Source organism: Athene cunicularia, assembly GCF_003259725.1.
Source record: "Athene cunicularia isolate RWA chromosome 24 unlocalized genomic scaffold, athCun1 chr24_part1, whole genome shotgun sequence".
Classification (NCBI taxonomy): domain Eukaryota; kingdom Metazoa; phylum Chordata; class Aves; order Strigiformes; family Strigidae; genus Athene; species Athene cunicularia.
In genome coordinates this window covers 5,906,367-5,928,605 of record NW_020799132.1, presented here as the reverse complement: position 1 = coordinate 5,928,605, position 22,239 = coordinate 5,906,367, and the positions used below count along the sequence as shown (strand labels likewise).

The following is a 22,239-nucleotide window of genomic DNA, read 5'->3' as shown; positions in this document are numbered from 1 at the left end:
CTGAGCTCTGGCCTTGCCACGGGCCGGGGAGACCCCCGGTCGGGACTGAGTAGAACCGCGCCTAGGGAGTCTTTTCGCAGCGCTGGGGATCGCTCCAGCACAAGCGCTGCGCCTTCTAACGAAACTCTGACTAATGTACCCAAAAAACACGCACATGCGTGAGATTTCTTAGAAAAAACAGTCTGATGCTAATGGGTTCTTAGAATTCGTTTACATAGTCTGAGCGCGCGTAGTAAAACTAGAGTGAGGGTCTTCTCCCCTCCTTAGGGGTCCCCACGGCCTACCTCACGCTGTCCCTCAGGAAACTCCAGGTCTCTCCTGTCCATCTCTGCTCATGGAGTTACTTCATCCGTCCTCCAGCTCCAGTTTGTTCCAGCTTTCAGTCACTTCTCTTTGACACTGGTGTTTTCTTAGGCCCTTGTTTTCTTTAGGTTCCTGCTATTAGGGATGTACTCAGGGAGTTCTTCAGACTGTCCAAGGTCTGTCTTATCTTTACTAGGCAAGGAGTTAAAGGTTTTAAAACATAAGTGGGTAACGACTACAGAGGTAGTTAGGAAAAAGTAGAAATGAAATTATAGACATTACAGTAAAATACAGGGAAAAAAAACGGGGGGAAAAAAAAAGCTAGTAAAACATAAGTGATGTCTAACATGAAAATTAAATGTCTGATTTTACAGGTCCCTGTACATTAGCAATTTCAAGTATACTTGTAGCAGCTTCCCTTCACGGCTGCGCCTCCTTGTTCCCAGCCCATGTCTCCTGCACACACGCGGCAATCTTGGATGAGCCAGTGATGCAGAGAGAAAATAAAAAAGGTCGTTAAAGCCACTGTGTCAGCCCTACCAAATGCAGAGGTGTGCCGACAGCTCCAACAGACCACTGCTGTAATCTGCCTCTGTGTGGCAAGTGCTTTCCTACACCACATGTTTACTAGCTGACTTCTCGCTGAATCACTGGGTGATGCAGAAAACTGGAAGCTCTCTGAGGACAGCAGTCAAAATCATGGCAATCAGCAGGAGGATAAGAAGCAGCTGTTATAACGTTTCTACGTGGGCTTCCAGGGGAGGGAAGGATCAGCTCTGAATGTGAGATGGAAAAACATGAGTTGCATTTTCCAGTTGCAATCACTGATGTTCATCCGTGTCCAAGTGGGCTTGGTATGATGATGGTACAGGGAGAAGTGATGCTGTTGAGTACCTATGAGCTAACCTTGCAGCTTACCTCAAATTCTGCTTTAGAGAACATGCACCAAAACTATCTTAGACTATATGAAAGTTCCTCGTTTGCATTATCCAGGCCCTGGACTAGTGGATGCGAGGCCAAGAAACAGAATGACTTGAGATGTGCAACAAAAAAAGTGCATCAGTGAAAAAAGCTCAGGCAGCAGAGGAGCTTTATACAGGGCGGGACTGAGGTTTGCTGCAGAACCAGATCAAAAACCTGAAATTTGTGCATCCTGCCTTTTGTCTTTTCGTTGATGTTCCTCTTTCAAGGTGTTTCATCCTCTCAGTCATCCTGTAGAGGTAATGTTAGCAATGATTCGCCCTGTGGGACAGTTTGACTTGCTTGTGTTTTATTATATTACGACAATTGCAAGAAGTGTGTTTATAAATGCATCAGTGCACAGGGGCGGGCCTGCCAAAGGAAAGCTGGCACTTGTAAGGTGTTTACACAACAGTCCGAAGAGAAACAGTTGGCAAAGCAATACTCACCTGAAGGCACTGCAAAAACTTCATGGATTTAATTCCTACCCACCTAAAATCATAGAACAGTTTGGGTTGGAAGGGACCTTCAAAGATCATCAAGTTCCAACCCCCAGTCGTGGGCAGGGACACCTTCCTCTTCTTTCACCTCACCAAGAAAATCAAGTTTAAAAAAAGAGCAGCAATGGCCACTGTCACTAAGCACTTCCTCAGCATCATTCGGCTTCCAGTCCTGGGGGTGTGACCCGGCTGGGGTTTGTTATCTCCCGCTGTGGGTGACAGGCTACAGGAGGGCAACTCCGCTGCCTGACACGGCAAGTTACTGACAGGGGGCCGGCTGGGAGGCCTGGAGCACCAGCAACGGGAGGTGTTTGCCATCTAGTGGCTTTGTCAGGTCAGCTTTGGCATGAGCCTCTCCCTCTGCCTTCTCCCAGTGCTGCAGCCCTGGTGTACAATCCTTGTTTCTCTCCCTTGTCTTTCCCCAAGACCTTTTCCCAATTGCGGTAAAGAAAGGTCAGAAAGGAGATAATGCTAGGTTGTTTGGGTAGCGTGAGTCAGCTCTGAGTTGGTTTGGTTCTGTCTGGGCTGCCTCCAGGACATCAGGAGTCAAAAAAAAAAAAAGCAAAACAAGTTTGCAAATAGGAAGCAAGGGCTTTCCTTCAAACCCTAGGGCACAAGGGCTCATCTTTTGCTCAAGGACATGGTTCAAAACAATCTCCAGTCTTCTCAAAATGAAGCAATATAAAAAGTCCTTAAGCCAGGAGAGGAATCCGTTTTCCTGGCAGCCTTCACTTTTCAGTGTCCTAAAGGCAGAGCCTGCAAGTGAACTGTTACAGAGGGCTCCCTGCAACACACCTATCCACCTACACCTCAGAGTTCAACAACTGCAGGAGCCTGGATGAGGAAGGAAAGCATATGAGAGTTTGATCTGCTCAACTTCAGAGCAAAGGGATATCAAAGCCACAGTGGAGCTGTACACGTTTCATCCTGGCTGAACTACGAGGAGGGCAGGAGCTGTTAGCATCAGAGCTGGACCCAGGGATGCTGCTTAAGCAGGACCACGGTGGAGACATGTTGTGCATGTCTACGGGACCATGTAGCATAATAAGGTGCATGTCAGGGTTGCACCTTGTCTCTTGTGGCACAGCACAAAGTTGGCCAAGGGTCCGGTGAGGGCAGGGAAAGAAAGGAAGAAACTTCACAAGGTTTTATTTGAGGGCACTGTCAGTGTACAGAGGAAAGCACAAGTACAAGATGGTTGCATCGACCTTCTGGAATTTACTGCAGGCAATTTTTATGCAATTGGGCCCACCTGTTACTAGCTGGTTTTACTCCTCTCTTCTGTTTTACATATTTCAGCCAAAGTCACTGCCCTAAGCACCGATATTCTCTTCCCTTCAGAGATCATTGCCACCACCTGAAGGTAACGGTCATATGAGTTTCCATTTCCTCCCTTGCAAGCCTTACGCATGGCAGGCTGTGTGGTCTATCAATATAGTCAGAAAATTAAGATAAAGCAGTGGGCTGTTTGAGTGGAGGGCCTTCTGCCTTCCTCAGATGCTTTGCTGTATGTTGTTAGGAATACAGCAGTAACTCAGAGGTTATGATGGAGACAAAGCAGTTCCTTCATCCAGGGCATCATACGAAGGTGGGAGGTAAAAGAAAGCTGAGGTTTCTTTCTGAGCCTGACCTGGCCCTGAGTGACAAGGTGTTCAGTTAGCGGGAAGTAAAAATGCCGTGGAATCCATAAGGCATTTGCACTGCAACTTCTGCTCGCCCTAATTCTGTGAAGGTCTCTGCATCCAAGACAAGCAGGAAAGCACTTTGGTTCTGCAGGGTAAAAAAAGAAAGCTGCAATGAATGCCCAGGCTGCACTTCCTTCTGCTGTCCGACCCAGTCCATCTGCCACACACCAAGGAGCCCAAGTGTACAACCAGGCCATACAGTCACGTACAACCAGGCCATACAGACTAAACCTGTCAGACAGTTGGCCAGGAGCACTAACAGTCACAGCTGCCACTCAAGAAATGATGACATTCCAAGGTCCACTCCGACTTGAGGTTTGCCTGGCTGTGGCTGGCAAAGAGGCACACACCTTGGGGAGCAGGGTGCTAGAACTATCTGCCAGAGCACCTCAAATTCAGTTTTGTTGTTTGGAAGGGATATCTAACGCTATGGGACTAGTAGCAATAAGTTACCTCAGTGGGGGAGACCACAACAGACAAGATGACTCCGCTGTCTTCTGCTGTAGCATTAGGCACTGGCACAAACACAGGCTCTGATGGGTAGGATCCATCCTCCTGCCAAATCTAGCAAGCACAGTAACATATGAATGTGTTTCTTTTCATTAATATGTCTGCTCCAGTTAGCAGAGTTGCAAGTTGGAGTGCTCCCCACAAAGATATCCAGGCATACTCTGTGCTCCAAGAAATCTATAGTTCAACCTTTTAATTAATTCTTTTGCTCTCAGTAGTATGATGGTGCCATTGTTGTGACAGCATGCCCATTGTGCCAGGCATCATGCAACCAGGCAGTGAAAAGGGTTCCTATTACTTATTTCATCCAACAGTTTGTGCTGGCACAGGTATAAGCTACAAGCTCAGAAAAAACCACCACCCTAGATGGCACAGCCACCTTCACAGCACCCTAGTCCAGACCATGTTGTGCCCAGGCAGTGGAGAGAGAGAGTCTCTATCACCATCACCACCTGAGGGCATAGCTGCTGCTCCTATGGCAGGCAGAGCCACAGAACCCAAAGCTGTGCTGAAGGAAGACACTCTTACTGCAAAATGAGTGTCTGGAGCAGAACAATCAAAACGGGCATCTCTTTCTAAGGATTCCTAACTCTCGCCAGCCTCCAAGAAAGTTTCTGACTAGGAAGTGTTTAACGCTTTGGAGATCATTATTTCCTGCTTAAGGGAGCCACAGGCAAAATTCCAGCTTGTGTTTGCAGTCAAAAATATCTTAAACCTTTTTTTTGCCCAAGTCATAAATATTTGGCAGTTTATCTCCAACTGCCTATGCTACTTGGGTATTTTCTGTACTGTATGGTAAGACGGCCTGGAAGACACAAGCACACTTTCTCCAACCTTTTCTGTTCCGTCATCTATCTAGGAACCTGGAGTGGTATCCTCTGCTTTTTGGTAAGAGTCTTCTCCTTTTTGGTAAGTGTGTCACACTGATAAGGTGCTAGGTGAGACATGAAATTAGGAATCTCATCTCAGACCCATCTGAATGAAGACCCCTAAAGTGCCTAGTAAATGACACATCTTCAAGGGCAGTCCAGTGGAATGACTCCCATTGCTGAAAAAAGATAATCTCACTTTGCCTCACCTTGAAATTCTTGGTCTCCACATCAACCTTGATCAAAGAATCTCCAACCAAATGCCGAAAACCACATCCATAGACGTAACGGTACCTCCTGCCATTGTACTGAGAGTAGTTGATCTGGGGGAACTCCAAGCCCCCAACCTTTTCAAAGCCCTCAGGGTGGAGGTTTTCATGTGTGCACCAGACCTAGAAGAAGCATTACACAAGTGTCACTTTAGCTTTGACTGGGCAGTCCTGACTGGTCCCACCAACCCACTACACCACCACTGTGAAGAAGAAACGTTTAAAGATGATCCTGACATTACACTGAGGCAGGTGGAAGCACCAATTCTGTCTTCCTTATCTGTTTCACCCATCACAGACCTCAGGAACTTCAAGAATCAGTCTAACGTGAAAAACAGCAGCAAGTCCATGTATTCCTGCACTGCTAGCTCAGAAAATCCCAGGTCCAGCACTCAGCAATCTCACATACAAAGTACACACAGAGATGACTCCATGCAGAGTGGACAAAGCATGTTCTGTACCACCAAATGCAACTGTAGGGCTGTTCAGAGCTGGAACCAAAAAGCACTTCTGTACCCAGGTGAGAGCATGGAGGATTTTGTCAATGAAGAAGCTGAAGCTTGGTCAATTATCATAAAGGCTCAGAATCCACTTAGGCATTTTTGGTAAGTTACAATCTGTCTTCGCTCTCTCATTTAAGCAAATGTGATAGTCTTTGTACTAAAACACTAAGTCACATCTTAGTAATGACCAAACCTTGCTTGCTTGCTTGATGGACAAGATCTGAGAAGATAAGAGCACAGGATGGTAACTGTTGCAGGTGATCTTGCCACAGCCATAAATGCAGTTTTTTAACACATACCTTGCCATCTGCATCCTTCACAGCCCTTGCCAGTGTATAGGACAGTGGGTTCAGATTCTTCCCCACAGGTGTGTCTGAATTCACATTCAGTGGGAGAACAAAGCGACGAGGGAAAGCTCGGGATACTGAGTCATAAATCTATTGCAGAGACAGAAAGTTATGGTGATGGAGAGAGAAGAGAGTGACATGTCAGGCTAAGTGCCCCTTTAAGGAACAATTCTGAAGTTTTAGACATTCCTCCCACCCCTGAAATTTTCTTTCTATAGTGTGTTTTACCAAGTTCTGGTAAGGGCTCTGCTTGTTCCAGTACTTTACAGTAGAAAACAAAAAGACAACCAATTAAATGGCTTAGCACTGCTTTCACAGTAACTAATGCTGAGTTGGGAATGCAAATCACCCAGTTATCCTCCAAATCCAGCACTGGGACATATGTTGCACTGTGTTCTATTCAGTTAAAACAGACGCACATTGATTCTTTTTACAGCATGTCCATATATGCCCCACTGACTGGTTGGGCCCTTCTTGCCCAACCAAGCTCATGAGCTAATAGGGGAATTGAACAAAATGGAACCTCCGTGGCACTGAGCAAGCAGAGGAGAGACCCGTGCTGGAAACCCACCCTCTGCAGCCCTATGGTGACTAGTGGCAGTCCCACTTTGGAAGCCTGAGGAACTTCCACATTATTTTAAATAATATGAACCATGCATGGCAGAAGAAATTTGTAAGTATATAAGCTGCATGTGGTTACAAAGCTTCAGAAGAAAAACTGCTCGACTGCAGACCGTCTCAGATCTTTGTGGGATGACGACATGATACAGACACCAACCATACTGCTTGCTGCTCATCTTGGAGCACAAACGTTGGTTCTGTGAAATTAATGGAAGGAGGGGCTTAGTCCAGAGGATGACTGGAAATACCTGACTAAATGATCTACATCAGTCTCTGGAGGAGCCTCCCTCTCCTCTGGATGATGGGTCAAGCAGCAGTTCAATGCCTGAAGTTGGCCTGCATGATTTTCCTCTTCCCTTCCCAGGTACACGTGGGCTCCACGTTTGGGAAGTTGAGGGAGCAAAAGGGAGAGCAGACCAGCAGCCTCCAGTGTGGCAGACATTCAGTGGGTTGCATGAGAGGAATAATTCCACCATTGCCACTGAAGTTCTGTCCAAGCCAAGTTTAGAACACATAATACTTTCAGCCTCCTAAATAAAATAGGTGGCAAGGACCCTGTTTTGGTGGTTTTCAGTTACTTCAACTCGTAACTCACCAGTTCAATGTGAAACTTCACTTTAATCATATGTGTTAATCTTGAAACCCTATTTTCAAAACCTGTGTTTTATGTAGCCACAGAAAACTGATTGGTTGAGGAACTCTGCCAGACAAAATGTGGTTTTGTCAGTAAGCAAAAAGCACTACACATGAGTTGGGGAAAAAAACAAATCATGCTCAGGCATGCCTTAGTCTTTCGGTGCAGCATAAATTTAAGATTCTGTTTTGAAATGACTTGCACTCGTGTGTGTGTGTGTGTGTGTGTGTACAGTTTAATGGCTCTGCTACTTGTCAGTTAAAGAACGTGGGTGTTGGAAACACATGCCTAATGTTGACATCAGGACACCTTCAGACAGATCAAATTATAGCTCTTTTGTGTTCATAAAAAGCCGAGTAAAAGCTGGAATCAGTTCACAAAGCAAACGGTCATATAAACACTATGCTGTACTGGAATTAATTAATGTTCACCACATTATAATGTTCACCATCACCTTTGCAAGAAAACCAATACAAAAGACCCTACAGAGACACAACTATATACTTTTCGGATCAGAACTGACTTGCTTCTAGATAGCTCAGAACATAGACAGGGGAAGTTCAGATTTGTCTGAACATGTTGTAGAAATTCCTGCCCTTCACCCACCACATGGTGGGTTTCCAATAAATGCATCTGCAGTACAAGAAACTGAAAGCACCCCTACTTTTCCAGCATATGACCTATGCAAAGTAATGCCTCTTATATGGCTTTAAACGGTGTTTTTGACAGAGCTGGCCGTAGTAAGTTATTTCTGAGTACATGCTGTTGTGAGGTGGATGTGAGGAACAATGTAGGGGTTTCTGTGATGTTTGTGTTTCTGTGATTTACATAATAAAGGCTGGTAATGCCTTTAAACAACAGGTTTTCTTTTGCCCTTTGCAAAAGGTTTTCTTTTGCCCATGCAAAAACTTATTTTACATACTTCTTGGGGGAAAAATTTCATTACGCAGGGATATGGAAAATTAGTATCATTAAAAACAATATTTTAAAACAGGAATTCATTCTGTGAGGCTGACAAAGATCTGTGTTACACACCAGTTTTAAAAGTTTCAAGGAAACGCTCCACGGAGATTATCTGCTAAATGGAAATAAAAATGCCAACATTTAAATAGAATATAATTTCATATAGTTGTGGTTCCTTTTCCCAGTTCACATCCTCTGCCTTGTTGTCCCCCAGGGTGATCTCCATTGTACTAACCTGAGCCTTGCTTCAGAAAAATAACTCATGCAGCATGTGGCCCCACCAGATCCTGTCCAATGCAAGTGCAGAGATCTTACCTGATCCAGGCCTTCCCCGCTCCTCCGCAGATTCTGAAGTTTGTAGGTAGCCAGAGTTGTTCCATCATCCTGGCAGCACAGATCAAGGACCACACAGCCATGATCTTCAAAGGCATTGATTTGATGGAAAGTAGCAAAGGGCTTACTGCACCACTGCCCTGGCAGCACCTACGGTGACCATAAGGGAGGCTAAATTCCCCCTCTAAAGATCCCAGCCACACCTCAAAAAGTTTTCTCTTCTCTCCCCCATTTCATTCCCCACTTATTCCTTGGTATTTGTCTTGTGTTTTTGTGTTACAATGGAAGAGCTGCTTTAAGCCTGTCAGTAGGCAAGACCAGATGAAGAAATGCCAAAATGTAAAGCAGTCCAGGATAGGCCCCTTGCTGTCATGACTCCATCCCTACAGCATCATTCCCAGGCTATGACTGACCTTTTTATATTCCTTAGTACTTGGGAATTGCATTTCAGTCCCTGTGCTGCAGTCCCAGGAGCCCCAAACTGCTTATTTCTGCCTGTTCTTTTAGGGCTGGCAAAGAAATTAATCAATAAAGAGGAAAATGCAAGCATGAATCCCTTTTCTAGCAAACCTACGCCTGTGCTTATAAAGCCTATATTGCAGTAACTTCTGGACTGATTCATACAGCTATCTGTGGCTGCTTCCCAGCACTCTTCTCTTGGGATCTAAGATTACAGCTACAGGCCAAAGATCCACCTACCTCCCCAGTATGCTTATTCACCACATGGAAGCAAGTATTGTACTGAGGCTCCCAGCTTATCCCTTCAGAAATGGCTCTCCCACGGAGTTTGGAAGTAATAATCTGCAACAGATTCAGCTTGATGGGTTGCTCAATGAAAATGATGTAGTTTTCGCTCATTCCTGAAAAAAAAAGGAAGGAAATATCATCGAGCATTAGGTAAATGAGGCAATAAAAAAATCTCCAGGCAGACGGCAGTGAACAGCCTTTTCTGCCTCACAGTAAGTTAAAACCACTTAAATTTCAGAGTTTGAGATAGAAAGCATTCTTACCAAAGCTGTGATAGTAGGAGGGTTTCAACTTATCCATTGGAGCAATGGAGCACAGCACTTTCGCCCCCTCTAATGTGTCATTACAGTTGGACTTTTGTGGAGGGACCTGAATGATATTATAGGCAGACCCTGGAAAGGAGAAAGGGTGTTCAGTACCACTGAGATGTGAGACTGTTCGCATTCATGAAAACTAAGTCAGGCTCTGTCCCCTTCTGTTTCCCTAGAATACTAGGAACCATGGTCATAGCTAAACTGAGCAGAAAACAAAAAGCCAGTTATCAAGTCGGCAGAACAATCTAGAGAGGATTACCTAGCAAACAGAGAAATTGAAAGGAAGTAGAAGGATCTTCTCAGTCTGGTAGAATGCCATCTAATTTTACTGTCTGGAATGCATTCCTTAGGTTAACCTAGAGTACCCTCTAATAACAGGATCAAGAAGAAAACCAAGTTCATAGCTTGCCTATCAAAGGAAATGAACATTTTGAGCCTTGGCGATGACTGATGCTCATTTAATAAATCTGAGCATATGGGCAGGAAAGAATGGCACGTTTGAATAGTAATCAGCTAGTTCAGTCTCTCCAGCTGAAAACAGCATGTGCTGCAAAGCTAGGTATTGCTAAAGACAAAAGGAAATGAAAAGAACAAGAATGAAAAATGGTCAAAACTGGGCAATTGTTTCGTGAACTGCTACCAGCCTGAGGTATCACATTAAAGGGCAGTTTTCACAGGCCTCAGGCATCTGAAAAAGAAGGCTTTCATGTAACTAGAGGTGAATGTTAACTCTCAGCAGCCATGTCAATGTAACTAGATCTCAAATAGACGTAATGCTCAGAATTTTGGGAAGAAGAAAAATATCTCAGAAAATTCATCTTTGCTGTAAGATAGCCAGGGCATTGTAATAATTCCTTCTCTCCTGTATAAACTCTTATAGACCTTATCAAAACCAATTAATGTAAGTGGAAACCATGTGGCTAATTGTCAAAATTCTTTGGCTGAGCTTCAATGCTGGATGGGACTTTAAAAACCATTCTCATGTTTTCCATCACCACTTGGGAGAGGAAGAGGGGAATCCATTGGATATTCACAGGCCAAAGTCAGAAGCATTAGAAACTAACTGCTGAGAGAAGCCAAATTTATGAGACAGACTGACACCCTGCAATAAGAACTACACTTGTTTGCCATTATTTTGACATAAAGAGAAACTGCAATTTCAAGGTCTCTTTAGACACTGAAGTTTCTTCAACACCCGCTCCTTGGAGCAGCAGCAGAGGCAGCCGGTGTACCCTGCCCAGTCATGCCCAGTCTCACCATGTTTCCCGTAGGAATTGCCCATGTTGTAGGTTGTCCCATCAGACTCATAATGAGGATGAGCAGTGGCTCCATTCACCGCAACAAATTTGCTCCAGTCTACCTGCAAATGCAAAAGGTTGCCAGTCAGTATAGAAGTTTCCTGTTGCTCTGTAGCAAGCCACAGCCTTTCTAAATGTCAGCTTTGTGAACGTCTGAGGAAGATTAGCTTGATGATTACAGCCCTAACGTGGGATCTGGACTTAAGCCTTCATTTTGCCTGCAATATTCCTGTAAATTAATGAGTTTCTCTCTGTGTTACTACTACCAGTAAAATGGGACTAATTGGCACTAGCTATTTCTCTGGAAGACATGATCATTACTAATGGCAGGAAATGCTGACACAGTGGGAGTTTTGCCCGTATGAATATTTTAGCTAGGGCCCCATGTAATAACAACAGACAGCCAGCTGATCCTGTAGGAGAGAGACTCCTGGGATGCCTCCCTGGGGATCTGAGGGTGTGCTGAACCTGGTATTTTGTGGTATTAAAGGAGCAGTAGTTAGTACTGATTTAGGAATGGTAGAATCCTCCCTCAGTCCTTCTTACAGTTGTCCAGCCCAGCAAATCCCCAAATTCCTCTAAGGGTGCAGGTAGGGGGACACAGGGTTTATGCTGTCATTTCACAGGTCATGTTCTTCCCTCAAATACAGCCCCACTCCTGTGAGACGATGCACAGAACACACAGGAAGACTTCCACTCTTTTTGTTTATCTGTTAGCATGGGAGAAAATAAAGTGGCAGCTGAACTTTAACTTGACTTTACATTGACTTCACCACCCATTTGCAACAGAGACTTTGAAGGGCCATTTTGGAGCGTGTAAAGCTGTGGGTGTAAGAAGGAGATAAAGGGAACAGATAGGAAGAATTAAGAGACAGGGCAAGAATACAGATCTTAGATGAGTGATGTTAACTTCTTCCTGTACGCACTTTTATTCTTCACACACTGGTAGGTACAGACAAGTCCAGACAAGCAGCAAGTACACTGGAAGAATGCCAGCTGTACCCAAACGGAAATGAGGCTGTATCTGTCTCTCCTCTTGCTTGCTGCAGTGGGCAGTGACTGAATCTTCACTCATGAAAGCTGCCTTACTGCTAAGTAGATTTTTCAGGGACTCAAGCACCCCACGAAGAGATGTTTATGGCCATGGGCCAAGGCTGCACTTATCATTTCTTTTGGAATGTGGATTCCCCCTTGCTGCTCTTAGAAACAGCAAGGAGGGATTCTCCTGTACCGTAAGGTAACACCCTTATCCCACCTGTCCACACCTTTTCCTTCGTTTCAAGTGTTTCCGGGTCCACTTTGTACATGAAGATGTTCTCACTGCTGACATAATAGTCTCCTTTATACACAACGTAGTTCACACTGGCATTGTCACTTGGTTCTGAAATGAAATTCTGGAGTTGTACACAGCACTGTTTAAACTTGCCTGACATTACAGCACGTTAAGAGTTGTTTAAACAAATAAACCCATTTGCAATGTCACTGATCCCTCTGTGGTTGATTAGAAATATCTCACAAATCAACAAAGGCACTCAGTAAACTGTCTGCACAGGTGAGTTCAGGATAAAAGGACAAGGACTGGTTCTTATGGAAATCACTTCGGTGAAGCCAAGATAATCTTCATAATCCACATGCCCTTTGTTTCTGACCTCTTATTTCTTCATATCCCTCTCCCCTTCCTCCCCAGCCATAGTCCTCTCCTCTGAGAGCCACATAAAGAGTGTCAAGCACTGGAAACAAGAGGGGCACGACTTGAAGCTACAACTTGGGTTCAGGGGAGGGCAGGGCTGTTATTTGTGTGACACAGCTTGGACAGGGAATGCTGCTTCTTCCCTGTTCTCTTTCTCTTTAAAACTGAGTCAAGGAGATGCCTTTTGAGAGCTATACGTACACAACAGCCAGAGCTGTTCTTGCTGCTCCTAGGGGAGCTGAGGCTTACTAGCCAGGTGGCTGTGAATTGCTGACAAAAAAGTGATTCCCCCCAGCTGGACATTGTGTGTGTGGTGAACACAGAGCCTGAAGCTGATACAGGAAAAGCCTGGAGCACAGGCCTTCTTGTAGTGAGGAATACATGTGTCTAAAGAGTCCAATAGGCAAGGGTGTGCAGGAACAACCTGCTGGAGCTTGGCAAAGAAGATGGGGATGTGGGTAGTTCTGAAATTTTTTGAGAGACCTGGGGTAGGGTGGGGAGTTGGGGAGCTGGGCAGACCACTGAGTGTGAATGTAGGAGCACCCTTGAAGAGAACGGATGACATAGCAGGACAGGATCCATCTCCTCAGGGAAGATAAGAAGATGGTCACACACATGAGCAACAAGTTGCAAACTTTAGATCTGTTCTGGTTTTAGTGGAAAGTACTTTGCTTGCATTTAAGCCTATTTCTTTCCTGACATAGAAGGAATCCTATAGGTAATGGTACTTCCATTCCTGTGCAATACCATCTCGCACGCTACTCAGCACCTTCGTGCAGGAAGGGAAGGATTAGCCCACTTACCCTACAAGCTTAGCAAGGCAAAGTGTTTTAAGGGCAAAGCTGCATCTCAGGTAGAATCAGATTGTAATGCTCCTTATCAGGACGGCACAGGGTGTTCTTCGGGGAAAGATTTCTGTTGGAAATGTGCAACACACTCTGGAATTGAGAGAGCTGAAGCACTAAAACATCAAACCAAATGTGCCTCTCCCAGCTAAGTCTGACACCAACTTGCGTTGTTGATATTGTTGTGCCAAGGAATCATCTTCTAAGAAAAACATGGGCTCAGAATAGGCCTACCAGCCTTCCTCAGGTCTCCCTTTAAACCCAACCACAAGCTCCCCAAGAAAACCTCAGAACATTTCTTATTTCTTAGAAACCCTCTTACGTGGCATCTCAAAGCGTGACATGAAGCGCCCAAAGACACTCTTGCATGGGTCTGGCATAGCCAGTGTCCCAAACTCTGAGACCATGATGCGGTTGTGCTGGCTGTTAGTCAGGTAGGAGCTGCTCTGCAGAAACTTGCTCCGGTATGTCACTGTGCCATTCTCCAACTGGAACTGATGCAACAGGGCCATGCCATCAAACCAATGGTTAAATCTTGGAGAAGAGATAAATAAGAGAACAAGAGTTGGGCACTATATGATGTTCTGCTCTACTGCTCCCTCTTGCCTTTAGGTTTATTATTGTTTGTAAAAAGCTAATGTCCAGATCCCACGAACACTTAAACATTCACAGCCTTGTGATGAGTCTGGGAAAATATTTGAATTGTGTGGAACAAATCAGATGTATTTACAGCTGTGGAACCTGAGGTTAGATGCTGACTTTCAGTGAGATTTGGGCTCCCTATGTTACTTTTGAAAGTGGACCTCAGGGACTTCTGGAAATGCTAAAGCTTGGGGGGGGGGAAATAATCTATACCAGTCACTGCAGACTTCTGCACAGGGAATAGAAATTGTTGTTTACTGCACAACAAGAATAGCAATTATTACTGAAAGCTGAACCACACAAGAAGGAGCCTTTAGCTCTCAGGAGGATGCTCCGAAACGAGAGATCTCTGAGACTTTGAGAAAACCTTACTGTCTCTGGAAATACGCTAAGATTATCACCTTTGGCCAGTTGCTGCCATCAGCTTTGTTGGAGGAAGAGCCAGATTTGCCAATTAGCTAGAATGTCAGATTCCAAGGCAAAGGCAGTAGTTGCCTTCTTGAAATATTTTAATATATTATTTTTAAAATTAAATGGATTTGCTTCTAAAGCAACTTTCACAATTTAGTGCAATCAACTTTACAAATCTTGCCCCGGAATTTACAGTGCTTGTGGGATGGACTTTTGTTAATGATCATGGACTAGGAGTGCGGATGTTTTAATCCCCGGCTCTGTTCCCTCATTATACCATTCTGAGTAAGTCACTGCCTCTCTGTGACTCAGGTTCTCCACCCTTAGTAAGTGAACCATGCTCCTATTTGCAGGGAGCCCACTGGGAGTTTCCAGATGAGGAGCAACTGTTCTTAAAAGAATGATAACATAAGCATTTCTTCCATCTCTTACTTAAAAAGAAACTACAAGGGGCTCCAAACAGTGGTGAGACATCTGGGGGGCCCCTTTAGGTTCAGGTAGTGCTCAGGCCAGAATCATCTGACAAACTCACCAAACCTGGACTTACTTCTCCTCACCAAATTCAAACTTCCCAGGACCATTCCTCAGAAGATTGCCATTAATCCATTCGGGAATATGTCCTTTGATCTTCGCTGTGATGGGCTGAGGGGTCTCCTTCACCGTCTGAATTAAGGGCGAGATGCATTGCAAACCCCTGGGGCTGTGGAAGGTGATCTGCTCCTTTGATGGGCTGGGCAGGAAATTCTTTAAACCTGCAGAGAAAGTAGTGAGAACAAAAAGCAGGTAACTAAAATTTTCACCTGAATAAACAGAAAATTGCTGGAGCTTGAGTTTGGATGTCCACAAGAATAGCATTGAGCACCCTGCAAGCAGCCAAACTGTAGTGGATGTTTAAACTAAAGCTTTGTTCTCATAATACCCCACACATCCACAGGGAGCTGAAAATCTAGTGGATTTAACTCCACTGCAGTTAATCCATTGGAGACACCTGTTCTGCACTCCAAATCAGGTAATAAAACACATGATGATAGGAAAGAAGAACTTTTCTTTTAATTAAAGGTCAAAAAGGCAATCACTGACTTTTTCCCTTGAACAAAAAATAACCAAAACCAAAAATAACTTCAGCCCCCCCCAAAAAGAAAGTCATGAAGAACACAAATGAAACTGAGCTGAAATACATCTAACAGGACAGTACAAAACCAATTAAGCAGATTTCCTTGGTATGTAAATACACGATAACAGAAAAGGATAATTTCTGATGAGCCTCGTTTGAATGCAGCATCCCCTTTAAACAATTACAGGACAAAAGCACCAAGCAAGCATGAAGCAATTGGAATGCTGTGTACATTATTGGCTCCAGCAGGCTGGCATGCAAAGCCTCACCCACACAAGGATTGTTTTAGCTGCAGAGGTGGATTTACCTAGAATGTATACAGGCTGTTGCCTCCTCATCTATCACAGGTTTCATGTCCACAGGTCATGGAGTTCCTTTGCTATCCTGCTTCATCCTCACCACAAGACCACTGAGCCCTGAACTAAAGTAGAACTGATGAAGATTTAGGTGTGAAATACTGATAAAAAAAGGACAGCATGGCATACAGAAATCCATTCCTGAACCAGGTCCAGTAGAGACCACACACTGAACAGAGTCCAGACTGATACTGAACTTCATTCTGGTTTTCTGGAGTGGCAATTTGTTCTGGTTCTAACAGTCACTTACACCACTGCTGCTTGTAGCCTACATACTTTCACAGTGTTACACCACTGCTGCTTGTAGCCTACATACATTTATCCAGGTGATCACATGAAGCTGCTGCACAATTTACCCGTGAGCCTCTCAAAGCATGTGCTCACATCTACAGAGGAAGTTTGCTATTTTAGACAGAACATCTGCAAAAGAACTGAGTTGGCAGACAGCATTTTTCTAAACTTGCTTCTTCAGAACAGCCACAGGCAGAATGGGCATTAGGCATGCAGGAAGGTAAACTGCAAGATTCCTTCAGTGTAGTTCTCTGGTTTGCCAATCCTCAAATCCTTCTTTAGATCTCTAATATGGTAAGTCAGCTAGATAAAGAATTCAGGCTGCAGCACTAACGTAATTAACCTCAAACCACCAACATCCTCTCCATCTTAAAATTCAACTAAGCTCTGATTAAATCCTATATGAAGCAGTCAGATCCCAACACTAGTGCTTCAGAGTATTTCCTTAGACGTAAGGAAGCAGAGGCTTTTCATATCAACCAACACCTGGCAGGTCTAGTGACAGTATTGGCAGAAATGCAGCTTTAGTAGGCCAAGCTACAGTTCGTAAAGATGTAAAATATACTGAAAAAAATGAAAGCAACATGTGCCCAAAGAGACATTTTTGCATCCAAGCCGGAACAAAGATGGCATGACCAAGAACGGCACTACACTGAAACTCCGTAGAGAGCAGTGCAATTACACTCAGGAGTTTAGAAAGATAAACTTCACAAAAGAGCCTGAACAGGCCTGGAAAAGACCTCCTGGGTCATCTCCTCCCAAGTGCTGTCCTCAGAAGTCATATATCTGAACTCTGTTTTAAAAGTTACTGTGTTTCTTGGCACTTATTCTCTCTTTGGAAGGCGGCTCATTGCCCAGATGATTAGAGAAATCCTTTGAATTTACAGAAGGATTTTATTCATAGGACAGTTTATCCCCTTGTTCTGTCAGCACTTGTATGTGTCTTTGATACTCCTCCCTCTTGTGTTTACCACACACTGTATTTAGAGCAAGGAATCATATCACTTTCTAAGCCAAGCAAGAGAAGTTCCTTTTGTTTTCCTTCCCCTGCCTTTCACATGATCATCTTAGTAATCCTTCCTGAAATCTCATCGAGTTAGAATTCATCTGCTTGGGGTTCATTTCAAGACATAACCCAGAAAGTGTCTGAGAACAGGCTATATACTACAAGAATGTGTAAGTTAACACCCTGTCCTATCCGACCACAAAGAAACAAGCCTAGCACAGTAACGTACTATCTTTCCTTCTGTGAGCTACTCAAATGAGCTGAAGCTCCTGACAGTCATGCATGCAAAATGTAATCAAATCATAATACCCAGATGAATCAAAACAGAAGATTTCAGAAACATGGTAAGTCATTCTAGGACAATGCTGAAAAGCCAGGAGGAGGGGTGGGAAAAAAAAAACAACAAACCAACAACCCAACAACAAAAACCAAACAAAGCAAAGCAAAAAAACCCACCAAACCAACCAAGAAACCCCAGCAGGTTTGCTCTGGTGAGTTCCTTCTGGGGAGATTCAGGACAAGAAACAGAAGACAAAAATAAGCAACGACCTCCTCTAAACTTGGCACAACACAAAAAAAAAATTGATCTCTTCCTTTCATTACATAAACTGCCTCACTCTAGCAGATCCTCAGTCTGATCTGGAAATAAGATGTTGTCAGGGAGTGCCTTAGGGACCATCATCTCCAAAGCAATGCAGCATCCCAGAGAGACAAGGGTGGGTGGGTGGGTGGGTGTGGTCAGAGCGGTTCTTCGTGGGAACTTTATGTAACCTGCCCATTTTTTTTATTTTTTTTTTAAGGAAGCATTACCTCTGCAAAGCACTGAGATTTGATCAGTAGCAGCAGCAGCTGATACCACAGGCTGTTAGGCCAGAGGGGACTAGTGCAACTCATTCCCCTGACAACACAGGAAAGGCTTGCACTCATTCCAAGAAAATCAAGCTGCTGCAATACATATGCAGGACAGTACAATACAGAACAAACACATCAAAGGAAATCTTTTTGTTGCTAATCTGTGAGTGACCATAGCTGTATTTAAAAAGAAAAAAAAACAAACCCAAAAACACAACACTGTGGCTGCACATCCTACACTTCTCTACAAAAAAACCCCAAACAAACCAAAACCAACCTAACAAAATCTACCCTCCAAATTTAATCATAGTTCAATACTAAAAGCTGTTACATTTACAATCTTTTCTAAAGATTGTAAGCAATTGCTACAGAGTTATCATACCCTGTCACGTCTGTTCATGTACTGTTTCTATTCAAAGAGTTGTGTGCCATGATTTCTCTGCCTGTCACCAACTGACATCCTAGCATTGATTATTTATATCCAGAGAAAGGGGAACCAAGGACAAGGATCTTGAGAAAGTTTCTGTACAGAAGAAGCTACTCCACTTGCTTTGGGTAGCAATGAATCAGGCATTCAATTGTTCTTAAACAGCAATGGGTGGGTGTTGTTTATCCCCAGCCAGCAACTAAGCACCATACAGCCACCCCTTTGCCCCTCCTCACCCCCCCACTGTAGGACTGGGAGGAGAATCAAAGCCAGGTAGAACTATTGGGTTAAGAACAGTTTAATAATTGAAATAAAAATTAAAATATAATAAGTCATAAGTTGTCATGAAAAGGAAGATAAGAGTGAAATAAACCCCAAGACAGACAAGTGATGCACAGTGCAGTCGCCCAGCACTCACTGATTGTTGCTCAGCCAGTCCCTGAGCAGTGATCCGGCCCTCCCAGCCAACTCCCCCCAGTTTATATACTGGGCATAATGTCCTATGGTATGGAATATTCCTTTAGCCAGTTTGGCCAGCTGTCCTGGCTGTGTCCCTTCCCAGCTTCTTGTGCCCATCCAGCCTTCTTGCTGGCAAAGTATGAGAAGCTGAAAAATCCTTGACTTGGTATAAACATTACTTTGCATCAGCTAAAAAAATCTGTGTTACCAACATTATTCTCATACTAAATCCAAAACACAGTGCTATAACAGCTACTGGGAAGAAAATTAACTCCATTCCAGCTGAAACCAGGACAGTGGGACGGAAAATCTTAACAGCAGATGGAGGAAACACAGAAGCCATTTGCTAGCCATGAAATTGAAATCACACTGGATATATCAAATCCACTTTGATTTTAACCTACGTATTCAAATCCAAAGCGCAGGGACCACCAATATTTGTCTCTACATGCAACTGCACAGTCTAATTGCTTGACTCAGAAGGACATCCAGGACCAGACTTAAGGGCAGATTTTAGTAAACAGAATGCTCATAGTTGATATTCTTTAAGCAGGGAGAGTGAAGCAAAACTTCTGTTTTCCCTGAGGATTTGTGCAAATTCAGAGTAACCATACAGCTGATTTGGAAATCCTCTGCCACAAGATACAGGCCACATTATGGTCCCTGTAAATCACAGGTTGGAACAAGAGGGCGAGGACACGAGCTTTCCCCCTCCCTTCACCCCAACTGGAGTTGCTGTCGCTACTGATTTCTGCTGTCCAGACTCTACACCCTCTGCCTCCACCAGGGTTGAACCCCTCGGCTCACCTGAGTGTCCCACACTGATTTCTGAAGTTGTTGCACTTGCCTTGTGGCTGCTCGGAAGTCCCCACACTTGATTCCTTGTTCCAGCTAGCCTGTTGATCTCCCATTGTTAGGGGCTCAGCCACCCACTTTCTTGCTAATAGGCAAAGAAGCAAAGAACATAAAAGAAGTGACTGAAAACACAGAGGGGAAAAAAACAAATGAGAAAAGGAGTGGAGAAAGGCTTGTCAAAGGGAGATAAGGGAGAAAAGCAACTGTGAACTGTGCATACACCTTGCATATGAAATATCTGTTGATTTCCCAAAACCACCTGTAGAAACAGATTCTACATTTCAGGGTTGAGTTTTTTTGCTGACACAAAGAAAGTGTAATTTCTTTGTTAAATATTGATTTACACAATCAAGTCCTTGGAACACTTGTCCTAGATAGGCACTATGAACTGGTGAGATAGGAAAACTTTGCCGGTGTCACAGGAAACATATCGGATGGAATAAATTTTATTCACACTTTTTTATTATCACTGTCTCACTCAAAAGTCTGAACAAATAATAGAGGGGTTTCTTTTTAACGATGCATCACTCACCTTTAGCTAAATTATGACAATTCTGTATCAGCAAGCTTTATCAAGACGACCTTAGTAAAAGCCAGGGAAAATCCATAATTTTCAAAAAGATACAGAAAATGAGGCAAGGAAATTTTCAGACTTCTCACGTCACTCAGGTGATCAAAACAAGAAACACAGTTCTTTATGTTCCTACAGAGTTCAAGTTCAAAGCATAATGGAAGAGGTAGAGTGCAGAGAATTTAAATTTAGCAGAGATCCCCAGTTTAAACAAGATTACACGGTTGTTGCAATCTGCTAGCAGATCAGAAAGGCATCATAATTTTGTGCATACAGGCTTTTTTCCCAATGGGAAAGTACTTTATAACACCCTGAAATGCTAATACCATAGGTTGTTTCAAATGACATTCCCAATTCTAGACTTAGTATTTCGTCATTTATTTTGCATTAATTACTCTGCCACTGAATTATCTGTCTTCCATCTCACAGCTGGAGTTGATGACACACACTTCACACCAACTTAGTAACGTGCAGCGAAAAAGAAACCTCCTGGACTGTTCCTAAATTTGTATCCATGGTTGTGTTCTGGTGGCACAACCAGGCAGGTTTGAGAAGCTTTCAGATCTCTGGATACCCCAGAAGCAATCCTTTGATTCCAAAGGGGAGAAAACAAGCACTACCATTAAAAAACAGAGATTCTGGTGAATGAAGTCATGGTCTTTATTGGTTCCTATTTTGTGATAAGAGATCTCACTCTCAAGACAAAAAAAAAAAAAAAAAGTTCAAGTTGTGCAATAATGGCACAGATTGCAGAGTTCGGTGGTGATACAAGATCCCTTGCAGTAGTTTCCCACTTGTGTGTTCAGATCAAAGCTTCAGTAACATCACTGCTCTACACAACCCTCTGCCTTGCACAGCCCCCTTACCCGTCCCATGGCAGGTTCCTTTGCAGAATCTCCTGTCTTCTGCTTTCCCAGCTCTAAACCATCTGGATATGCTAGTAATCCCAGGGAATCTCTGCAATATATTGATTTGCCTCTGCTGTTTATCTTTTCGATAAATAACCAAGAATTTTTGGCTTCTACCAAACACTTCAAGTCGCTTAGTTCCTAATTTCTGATCAACAGAAATTAAATCGCTCTACCAACCTGTGTCAGCAGCAGCTCTTATCAGCAACAGAAAACCCTTTTCCAAGATGCTGGGATAGGAGGATTTGTTTATGCACCTTACCTGGAATGAATTGCATCAAAGAGCAGAGGAAATGCTGCAAATTAGCAAGCAGGAGGCTGATGGCACTCCAAAGGATTTTGGAAAACATATTCCGCTCGGAAGGAGGCATCCGATCGGAGATGGTCACGCAAAGGTACTGCTGCCAGGATGAGAGAGTGCAGCCCGCACTGGCGGAGGGTTGGAGAGAGCTGGCAGCCATCATCACTTCAGAATAAAAGCCAGGAATGTCTCTCCTCGCGGGGCACGATGAACGAGCCTCCACTGCATGCCCCACAGCTCCGCTCGGGGCGAGGGGGACCCTCTCGGCAGCTGAGCCAGGCGAGCTGCTGAAGGGCTCCAACGACATTCCCATCGGTGGGAAAAATGCTTTAGCACTCCTTGCCAGTTGTAGCTGGAGAAATTGGAGGAAAGGGGACAAGAGGAGATGTAGCCATGTACTAAGGATGTCAGGATTCAAGACAATTCTTTTAAAAAGTCTCATCACTTTATCTTGTCTTTTTCACCTGTCAAAAATGCTTTTTCTTTGTTTCATAAATCTGAGTAACCATTTTGCACCCCAAAGCATCTCAAGGCTTTGCGAATACTGGTTGCCACACCTGATTAGACCAGGAAGGACCAGTGACAGGCCATGCTCTGCTCTGTCCAGCTTAGCTGGGCCCTCTCGTTCAGGATGCCAAGAGGAAGCTGCTAGCTG

The 22,239-nt window shown here is 44.0% G+C and overlaps 1 protein-coding gene across 3 annotated transcripts; it reads right to left on the bottom strand.

Moving 5' to 3' along the window:
• Positions 1 to 2,895: 2,895 nt before the first annotated feature.
• BCO2 (beta-carotene oxygenase 2) lies at positions 2,896 to 21,764 on the bottom strand. 3 transcript variants are annotated; one of them, XM_026863718.1, is made up of 13 exons: positions 21,546 to 21,764; positions 19,797 to 19,889; positions 14,992 to 15,196; positions 13,714 to 13,925; positions 12,122 to 12,237; positions 10,816 to 10,918; positions 9,508 to 9,636; positions 9,197 to 9,357; positions 8,480 to 8,647; positions 5,899 to 6,036; positions 5,037 to 5,219; positions 3,902 to 4,012; positions 2,896 to 3,533 (listed from the first exon to the last, which is right to left on the bottom strand). In XM_026863718.1, exons 1-13 carry the CDS (start codon positions 21,745 to 21,747, stop codon positions 3,420 to 3,422), a joined length of 1,935 nt encoding a protein of 644 aa, XP_026719519.1. In that variant the 5' UTR covers positions 21,748 to 21,764; the 3' UTR covers positions 2,896 to 3,419. The 3 variants fall into 3 exon arrangements, with proteins under 3 accessions (XP_026719519.1, XP_026719520.1, XP_026719521.1); XM_026863719.1 differs by lacking the exon at positions 19,797 to 19,889 and having other exon boundaries at positions 21,546 to 21,761; XM_026863720.1 differs by lacking the exons at positions 19,797 to 19,889; positions 21,546 to 21,764 and adding an exon at positions 19,757 to 19,778.
• Between the last annotated feature and the right edge of the window lie 475 nt (positions 21,765 to 22,239).